At 41.7% G+C, this 10,493-nt stretch overlaps 1 protein-coding gene across 1 annotated transcript in view; it reads right to left on the bottom strand.

Annotated features, from left to right (window-relative positions):
* Positions 1-4,628: 4,628 nt before the first annotated feature.
* Positions 4,629-10,493, bottom strand: part of MCF2L2 (MCF.2 cell line derived transforming sequence-like 2) — a 516,938-nt gene continuing 511,073 nt past the window's right edge. The window contains exons 32-33 of the mRNA XM_069727236.1: positions 9,205-9,305; positions 4,629-8,188 (exon numbers count right to left, since the gene is read on the bottom strand). Of these exons, the coding sequence (XP_069583337.1) occupies positions 8,091-8,188; positions 9,205-9,305 (199 nt within the window). The 3' untranslated portion in view covers positions 4,629-8,090. The remainder of the gene's footprint in view (positions 8,189-9,204; positions 9,306-10,493) is intronic.

Here is a 10,493-nt window from a genome sequence, read left to right as displayed (position 1 = left end):
TTTCACATGCTGTTGTGCAAATGGAATTGACAACAGATGGAAATTATTGGCAATTATCAAGGCACACTCAATAAAGGAGTGGTTCTGCAGGTGGGGACCACAGACCACATCTCAGTACCAATGCTTTCTGGCTGATGTTTTCACACTCATGGTAGCATGAGGCGGACTCTACTACCCACACAAGTGGCTCAGGTAGTGCTGCTCATCCAGGATGGCACATCAATGCTAGCTGTGGCAAGGTTTGCTGTGTCTGTCAGCGTAGTGTCCAGAGGCTGGAGGCACTACCAGGAGACAGGCCAGTACACCATGAGACATGGAGGGGACCGGAAGAAGGCAACAACCCAGCAGCAGAACCGCTACCTCAGCCTTTGTGCAAAGAGGAGCACTGCCAGAGCCCTGCAAAATGACCTCCAGCAGGCCACAAATGTGCATGTGTCTGCACAAACGGTTAGAAACCAACTCCATGAGGATGGTCTGAGTGTCTGACGTCCACAGATGGGGGTTGTGCTCACAGACCAACACTGTGCAGGACACTTGGCATTTGCCACAGAACACCAGGATTGGCAAATTCACTACTGGCACCCTGTGCTCTTCACAGATGAAAGTAGGTTTACACTGAGCAGATGTGACAGAGTCTGGAGATGCTGTGGAAAGCGATTTGCTGCCTGCAACATCCTTCCGCATGACCGATTTGGCAGTGGGTCAGTAATGGTGTGGGGTGGCATTTCTTTGGAGGGCAGAACAGCCCTCCATGTGCTCATCAGAGGTAGCCTGTCTGCCATTAGGTATCGAGATGAGATCCTCAGACCCCTTGTGAGACCATGTGCTGGTGCGGTTGGCCCAGGGTTCCTCCTAATGCAAGACAATGCCAGACCTCATGTGGCATGAGTGTGTCAGCAGTTCCTGCAAGATGAAGGCATTGAAGCTATGGACTGGCCCGCCCATTCCCCAGACCTGAATCCGATTGAACACATCTGGGACATCATGTCTCGCACCATCCACCAATGTCACGTTGCACCACGACTGTCCAGGAGTTCGCCGCCTCATCAGGAGCATGCCCAGGCATGGTAGGGTGGCACATGGAGGCGACACACACTACTGAGCATCATTTGATTGTCTTGGGACATTTCCACTGAAGTTGGATCAGCATGTAACTTCATTTTCCACTTTGATTTTGAGCATCATTCCCACTCCAGACATCCATGGGATATTAGTTGTGATTTACGTTGATAATTTTTAGGTTTTATTGCTCTCAACACATTCCAGTATGTAATGAATAAAGATTTACAACTGGAATATTTCATTCAGTGATATCTAGGATGTGGGATTTTAGTGTTCCCTTTATTTTTTGAGCAGTGTATTAAGAGGATAACAATTTTGATGGGAGTGCTTCTTTAAGAATATTCTGGTACTTTATGTTTACAGCTCCATTGCACACTAATGTGGCTCCATGGTGACAGACTACAAATAACCAAGTACAATATGTGTAGACTGATGTGACATTTTCATCCATCTGTTCCTTCTTCTCCTAAAGGAGACTGATTAGAGGAAGCTAGACTGTAAAATCATACTTGACATACCTTGAACATATGCTGGCATTAATACATAGGCAGCAAGATGTATTTATGGGGCCGCACTAGGAGCAAATACCATATATACTCGTATATAATCCTTCCGAAGAAGCAGTGCGAAACACGCGTCGGGGCAGAGGGACGCCGAGGGATCTCCGCGTGGCTGCACAATAGGTAAAATAAACTCTATATAGTAATTACCTTTTGAGCAAAATCATGTTATATCATTATACACATAGGCATAGGGGGATAAAAACAGATCTAATCTAGCAAACAAATAGTTGATTTTCGGCCCCCACATATAGTAATAATGCATAAGGAATTCCATTAACCCTTACATGGTGTGAAACCAACTTGTATTAAAGGTACTTATTAGAGGCTGAACTTTATTTTTAACTACAAAGAGATGTCTACTTAATTGTAAATGCGGTCAATGTTTTGGAATACCCTATGGTAATTGAGTCCCTTTTCTTGGGATCCAGTACACTTCTGCTTATGTACACTTTGATTTTTAATGTTGATAAATAAAGCAATATTTTAATGAATAGTACTACTTTGGAGATCACTCTTTATTGATGCCTGGTCACCATTATAGTGAATACTCGTATATAAGCTGAGATTTTCAGCACATTTTTTTGTGCTGAAAACTCCCCTCTCGGCTCATACACGAGTCATTGCCGGCAGGGGAGGGGGGGTGAGGGAGCACAAAAACATCATCCTCACCCTCCTGGTGTCATCGCTGCATGTCATTCCCTGCACCTCGGGCTCTGGCATCTCTCTTCCTGTCTTCCTTCTTGTGCTGAGCAGTCATGTGGTACCGCTCATTAAAGTAATGAATATGCACGCGTCTCCACTCCCATAGGTGTGGAGCGCATATTCATTACTTTAATGAGTGGTATCACTGACTGCTCAGCACAAGAAGGAAGACAGGAAGAGAGATGCTGGTGCCCGAGATGTAGGGACTGATACACAGCATCAGGAGGTTGAGTAGGACTGGGTGAGGGTGAGCTATGTGATATTTACCTGTCCCAGTTCCACCGCCGTACGGTGTCTTCCGGGTCCTCTGGCTGTGACGTTCAGGTCAGAGGGTGAGATGACGTGGTTAGTGCATGCCCTCTGCCTGAACAGTCACTGCAGTACAGAGAGCCAGCGATGCTGAGGAGCATCGGACAGTGACTAGAGTTGAGTATGTCATTTTTTTTCTTTTCAAATTGCAGCAGCAGCATTATATGGAGCCTCTTATGGGGCCATCATTAACCTTTGTGCAGCATTATATGGGGAATATTTTTCTATGGAGCATCTTATGGGGCCATCATTAACCTTTGTACAGTATTATATAGGGCATATTGTAATATGGAGCATCTTATGGGGCCATCATTACCTTTTATGCAGCATTATATGGGGCATATTTTTGTATGGATCATCTTATGGGGCCCATCATGAACTTTATGGACCATCTTATAGGGCCCATCATGAACTTTATGGAGCATCATGTGGGACGTATTTTGTATGGAGCATCTGATGGGGCCCATCATGAACTTTATGGAGCATTATATGGGGCTCCTGATTCAATATGGATATTCAAAAACATTTAACTTACTGATGTCTCTGCGGCGCCCCAGGGTCCTGGTTGTCGCAGTGGTATTGCTTTCCTCCCGGGAAGAGTGATGCTTCGTATGGAGGCAAGAAAGGATAACTGCATCCATGTATCACAAACATGCAAAACATTCACACTCCAGGCCACCAGGGGGAGCTTCTGTTCCTATTTATTAGGTCACTCCCCACATTTATATATATAACTGGTAGTCTGTAGGGAGAGTTAATTAGTTCCTGATAGAGCTCCAGATAGGAGTTCTGTGAGAAAGTGCCAGACAGTAGTCTGAGGAGGACTGAGAGGGCCAATGGAGATGTGCATACCCTCAGAGCTGCAGCTCCCAGAAAGAGACATTAAAAGGCAGAACTGTATTGCAGTGAGTGTGAAGGAAGTTGAAGCAAAGGAGAGGATACCAGACGGGGACCAGCCCCAAACAGGCTGCCTCCTTCTGAGGCGCAGAATCTTGGTAGCCGGAACACCGAGAGAGTAAGGACCTCTACGGCTTATTTCATACACCGGCAGGACAGCTAATTGCAGGTTACCTGTCCGCACCTACACCCAGGAGGCACGGTGACACCCACAGAGCCGGGTTATCTAAGAGACCCTATAAACAGGCTCAAGTCACCAGTCATACGGGTTTTGTCCTATCCTATAAGGGGGACAGACAGAGCATAGCACTACATTTGTGAAACCCTTATGTGAAGCCATAGGCAGTAAGGGACTACACCACAGCAGCGCAAGGGAAGGCTACTGATTTCCACCTGGACAAGGGGACTCTGGACTTGCCTCCAAACCGTCTGGACTCTGCCTGCCCTGTGATCTGGTGCTCTGGACTGTGGACGCTGAAGTCTTCAGTAAAGCTAAAGAGACTGCAACCTTGTGTCCTCGTTCTTCATTGCGCCATTCACCATTCACCATCTACACACTGGAAAGCACTGGGGATATACTTCACCTGTGGGAAGGTATACCATCTAGCTGCCATAACATCACCCCAGCAGACCCCTCAAAGCAGCGTCGGTCACCCTGACTGAATACCACAGGTGGTGTCACGAACATAAACTTTATCCCTTTAAAGACCTTTCCCCTTTAATACGGACGTCCCAGGGCCATGGACTGGGTCAGCCACTGTGACATCCCCCTGTGAACCGCAGGACCCGGTACATAAGTACCCCACGGCCCCTGGGGAGCTCCATTTCCATTAATTTTAGTTTTATTGGTATCTATTTTTATGTTTGAAATTTACCAGTAGCTGCTGCATTTCCCACCATAGGCTTATACTCGAGTCAGTAAGTTTTCCCAGATTTTTGTGGCAAAATTAGGGGTCTTGGCTTATACTCGCGTCGGCTTATACTTGAGTATATACGGTAGTCAATGGACATTCCAGAACCTTATTGCAAGTCTTGGTCAGCTCAAAAAAGAATTCAATAAGGACCCAAAAGAAATAAAAAACATATCTCAAAAATAATGAAGAATTTGTAATTTATTAAGTTGAAAAACACATTGCCAATATATTTACATCATTCAAATAGTACATAGTCATAAAAACAATGGGATTATGTATGAAAACTGTTCCAACCTGGCAGCAGAACAGAAGACATGACTTCTGAGATATTGAAATGTCTCAACGTCATCTACATAGATGAGTTCCTGACAGCTCAGAGGTAACTATGTGTAAAGATATTTGTATAATATCGGTGACAAGGTTTGCTTTCTTGCCTAAAAACAAACATTGTGTGAACTTTCATACATGACCCCTACATGTGTTTATATTTATGTAACAAGGATACATACTGACCCTTAAGGAGAAAATCTTCTGCACTTACATAGTTCTCCAAGTAACATTCAAAGACATGAAATAGTCAGAAAATGGAAAAAAAAATATAGAAGACCTTAAACACAGTCATGTAATATATTTAGGTACATCAATTATTGATATTCTAGTTTTGCACATGAGTGAACACTGTTAAAGTCACATTTTTTGTGCTTCTGTATACAGTAAATTCTGCAGTTAGTTTTCAGTTGTCTTCCAGCTCCACAGATATTGTGGTTCTGTTATTGCACTAGGCATATTTTATCAATTGTCATATTATAGGCCAATTTAAGGTCAAATTTATAAATGAATATACATTGTCCACAGAATTTTAAATAAAAAAAAACAGCCCTTCCATAATTTGTGATGAGGATTCCACTCTTTATGGCTATAGCTCATGTGATATGGACGCCTTCAAACACCGTTGTAGCTCATTGTAGGCTCAACAGACATTTCTTCATCTGCATACCGCAAAAAAGGTATTTGAAAATCATCAGGAAGATAAAGAGAAAAGTAAAAAAAAAATATTGCCACATATAAAGAAAGGAATTGTAATTTTATGTTATAGTGTGCCATTACCTACAGTATGCCCTAGAACAAATGACCAACATTAGGACTGAATAGACAGGCCGTGGTAGAAGAATGCACAAAGCAACCTAGCCATTTCTTAAAAGCTAGAAATGTTTTAGTTTATTTAAAACCAATAAAATGACATACAAAAAGACAGGAAGGTGGGGTACGTTGGCACGTTTTCAAACTAATAGTTCTTATTCATGGCATGGATTCTATCAGTTCTGAAACGAAAGAAGACATATGTCCCATTGTTGAACACATATGTTCATTGCACTTCAATGAATTAGGATCTACCGGTGGAACGCTGAACCAAATTGCCAGGTAAGAAACCTAAAAGTCATCATTTTTTGTATACTGTATGTTCACACCAGCATTTGGTGCATCCACCAGGTGTTTGGTCACTTTTCCATAGCTTATAATGGCATAAATATTAGTAAATAAATGAAAACCTGGCAGAAATCTGGTGGACGATATTATGTCAATGGTGTCCTTTGTGCACCTTATATGAAGTGTCACAGATATGGCTTCTTTTAAGATTGAGAGATGAGCGCTATCTGTATACCCAGTGTAGATACCATCTATATCTTTCTCTTGTTCTGTTTGTTGATACTTTATTGATATAAAAATGTTGTATTTTACTTAAAATCTATAATAAAATATGATATTAAAATTAAAAGATGCAAATGTGCGGTGATTATTCCGCACCACAAATCTGCAGCAATTTCAAGCACAATACATGCGGATGAAGGTCTTGAAACCCCATTTACATGTAGCAGGAAAACTCCACTCAGAAATACAAGAATGTTGCCGATTTTTAAATCTGCTGCATGCCCATTACACTATGGAAAAGCCATACATTCCCCAGCTAATTTCATTCTTAGTGCAAAGGGTAAATCTTTATCAAAATCCATGTGTAACACACACATATTGTGCAGGAGTTTTGCCAACTGAAAACGGTAAAGTCTTCCAGTTATGGATTTACCATGAATGTTAATTGTGATTTTGGTTTTTGGTCTCCATTTACATAAATGAATTATAGACATCTTTTAGAGCCTACATATGACTATGAGTGTAGATATATTCCACTATTGTCCATCAGGGGTAAGTTCACATTAATGCCATTTAGTGTGATCCCATAACAGAGCATTACTGGTACCAGAAAGTTGTATGGTGAAAAGTATGTAGGTGAAAACAGAAAAACATTTACAGACCACAGACTGATATTCTGACATTGGGAGGAATGGGGTCCTCCAGCAGCACAGTGGTATAATTTGAGGCTTTTATATTATTAATACAAACTGTAATATAATTAAAGGGAACTTGTTGGCTGATTCATGACGCCTGCATTCCCAATATCTATACTTCACTCCGAAACGTAGCAGCATTTCAAAGATAAGCATAGTTAGAAAGCACAGCCAGGACAATCCAAGAGGGAAGTCTCCGCCAGCTTCTCCCTGCCTGCTCAGCAAGATTGATAGATCTCTCCTTGTGTGTAGGGAAAGATCTGTCAGCCTAGTTGAGCGGACAAGGAAAAAGCAGATGGGGACCTTAGCTTTGGACCAGTCACCTCATCACTGACCACACTCTCGACTATGTATTTCTCTGAAAGCCCTGTGACATAGATGTTTAGAATGCAGGAACTGGTCCATGGTTCAGGCAACATGAATAAGTCAACAGGTTCCCTTTAATTCATCATCTGTATCCATATGTAAGAAAATGTATGAAATTGTATGAAAGTCAACACACTGAAGCCTGAAGTACAGAAGAAGCTCCGGACTGTTAAGATTGCGAAACAGTGAACAGTTCATGTTCGAAAAATAATTTCCCTGTGTAATAATACCCAGAAAAACGTAGGCTCTACTACTTATGTCAGTAAATCAAATGCACATCCGAGCCCGAATAATACACAACTGGACACGTCAAGGTAAACCATTTCAGTCATACAAAATAATCCATTAGAAAGTGACCATTTCAATGTGCAGGTTGGAAAATGCCCGTTAATCTACATTCAGTTCTGTTGTAAGATGATAGTGTTCCCAGAAAGAGATGATCCTCCCAAACGGCGACACAAAGAAGCGATATAGTAAGTCCCTTACAATATACTCCGCCTCAAATACACCCAAGATGCAATACATTTCTAAGTCCTGATCGGTGGAGCTGCACAGACTTGGTATTTGTCGACATTTTGGAAAGGCGCTTCTAGTTGTTCCTGCAGTAAAGCTTTGATCTGTGCACTTATGTAATGAAGGTCAATCATCACACTATATAAATACTATAGTCTGCCAACGCAGGAGCCAAGAAGCTGCGCAGAGCTACGTGCATAGTTCATATTTCTCTCTGCTCTAGACCTAATGTAGGCCACTATAGAAAAGAACATACAGCATTTTGTAGGGATGAAAAGCTCTGCAGATCGTCTCATAGTTTTTCCGAAACTTGTACCAGTAGCAATTTATCTGTAGATCCACGACGGGAGAGGCAACTTGGGCTGCATTGTAGATCACGGGCAGTTTACTGGATTAAATGGATGCCAGCTCAACCGAGTTCAACTTACAGCCTTCTGCTCCGCAACAAGGCTTCTTTTATGCTCATTCTGCTTCTCTTTCAAATCGGTGGATGTCATCTGGCTCATGCCACTGTAAGCTAAGAAGATACAATCGTAAAGAGGTATATTAGCTGTGGTGGCGTAATATATGATCTGTTTGAACAGGTTAATAAAGCTCACAATTACTATTCTTTTGTGCAGATATTGCACAGATTAAAACTTCGCATTGAAAATTGGTAAAAAAAAAAAAAAAATTAAAAGTAGGTTGGGAGAAAAATGGGCATGGTCAAGCAAGAAAACAAAAACATTCTGGGCAGGTAATTCATACTATCCAAACAAGCGACAGTCTGCAATATTGCACATACCTATTATTTACTCCGAAACATAGGAGCCAAACTATATACAGGGTGGCGGCAAACAGGTGACTGATAAGACTAGTCTCTGACATGGGTCTCAGCCAGCTACTCCTTCCCCACCTGCCTCTGCTTGATTGTTGAGTGTCTCTTTGTACACACATAAGGAAAGCCCTGTCAATCATGCAGAAACGGGGAGGGCCTGCCAGCAAGTCTTCTCAGTCACCTCTTTTCTGGCCCCCTTGAATGTTGCTCCCTTTATACATGCAGTAAGGGAGCTTGCCCCCGGTTCATGAGCCTGTGGTTCATCAGTAAGAATGACCTGTGAGATTCCCTTACATTATTGTGGATCTCAGTATCACTGAGGAAAGTAAAACAGGTCTCAGCACTTGTATACTCCACTCTATTTTACCGGGATAACTTAAAAACCCTTAACCCAAACTTGTAGGTATCACAACTATCTTAGCTACACAATTCAAAGAAATGAAACATGCAATATTTCCGTCTGGAAAGAGGAAATAACTAGCACATCATGTTCAGATATGAAAAATGAAGAATTAAAAAAAAAAACATGATTGTGCATTTATCTCAAAACTCATTTGAACAGCCTGGTTATTAACCCCTTCCTGCCGCGGCCCTTTTTTGTTTTTGTGTTTTCGTTTTTCGCTCCCCTCCTTCCCAGAGTGATGGCAGAAATTTTAGACAAACTGGAAAACTCCTTTAGACAAAAAAAATGTGAGCAGAAATATAGTGACCATTACCTGCACTGTTATCTTTCAGACATTTATTGGCAGACATTTTTGGTGTTAATATACTGGAAGGTACCCAGGCCTTTCTCTTTGAAATAAGCTCTTTAATTAACCTGGAAGTAAAACAAAAATAAATGGCTACATTGCAGAATATTCATCATTACTGTATAAAAATTTTAAAGCATATGTTCTCCTTCTAATATTCACACATAGGATAAATCTAAAAAGTTAAAGCGGTATTCCCATCTCCAAGATCCTATCCCAACATAGGTGTAATAATAATAATCTTAGTAAATACTGTACTTCCAATTAGAAATGTAGTATAGTTCTTCAGATTTGCTATGTTGTTTCCCCATGTAGAGCTTTGCAATAGATTAGGTATCCATGGTTAAGACCACTAACAGCTAACTGTCACTATATGAGTGGTCATAAGCATGGACACCTAAGTTACTGCAATGGCCTACTGTACATGGGATAAGCGACATTATGAATCAGAAGATCTATACTACATTTCTAATTTGAGGTATTTGCTATTATTATTATTACATCTTCTACATACTGAGACATGATCTTGGAGACGGGAATACCCCATTAAGAGAATTTGCAAATACTTTGCATTACTTATCTGTTACTTATCCTGAGTTACAGGCCATAATATAATATGGACCTGTATACACAATTCTGTAGGCTGCCTTAATCTTTTACAGCATTTTTGTCCATATGCATGAATCAATTGGGGGCTCCCAATTGAATACTCAAAAGAATGGGATCCAAACGTATCTTCGATACAGCAGAGGAATTCATTGATGTAAATGGAGTCCAAAATAAGAAACTTTAGAGTCCAGATGACCTTCTTTCCAGCAGAGATGTTTTAGGTTTCACACTGTGTTACTCCTCAAGCTCAGTGGTCCCATTGGGGCTTAAGTCTGAACCCCCTGCAAACTGGATTTGGGCGTACATGTCGACGGGGACATGGACTATAATGGAGCCAGCAGAGTCAATGTGTGCTCTGATGTGTATCATTTTAGGGCGTATCACTTACTGGAGGCGGACACTCACAGGCAGTCTACTACATCTGAGTGTCTGCCTCCAGTAGACATTTCAGAACAGAAGTTGACTGTCAGCTCCATTATAGTCCCCCATGAACCCATCAGTGCATTGACCTGAATCCTGAGTTGTGGGGTTCAGAGGTAAGCCTAGGCGGGACCACTGACCATGGGGAAAAAAATAATGTGACGGGGCCTTAGCCAGACACCAAAATAAAGTATGTTGCAGCACCAGAATGAGCCATGAATGGGAAG

The sequence above is a fragment of the Ranitomeya imitator genome, chromosome 5, assembly GCF_032444005.1.
Source record: "Ranitomeya imitator isolate aRanImi1 chromosome 5, aRanImi1.pri, whole genome shotgun sequence".
Taxonomy (NCBI): domain Eukaryota; kingdom Metazoa; phylum Chordata; class Amphibia; order Anura; family Dendrobatidae; genus Ranitomeya; species Ranitomeya imitator.
The sequence above is the reverse complement of the archived record's forward strand: the minus strand, read 5'-3'. Positions and strand labels throughout refer to the sequence as shown.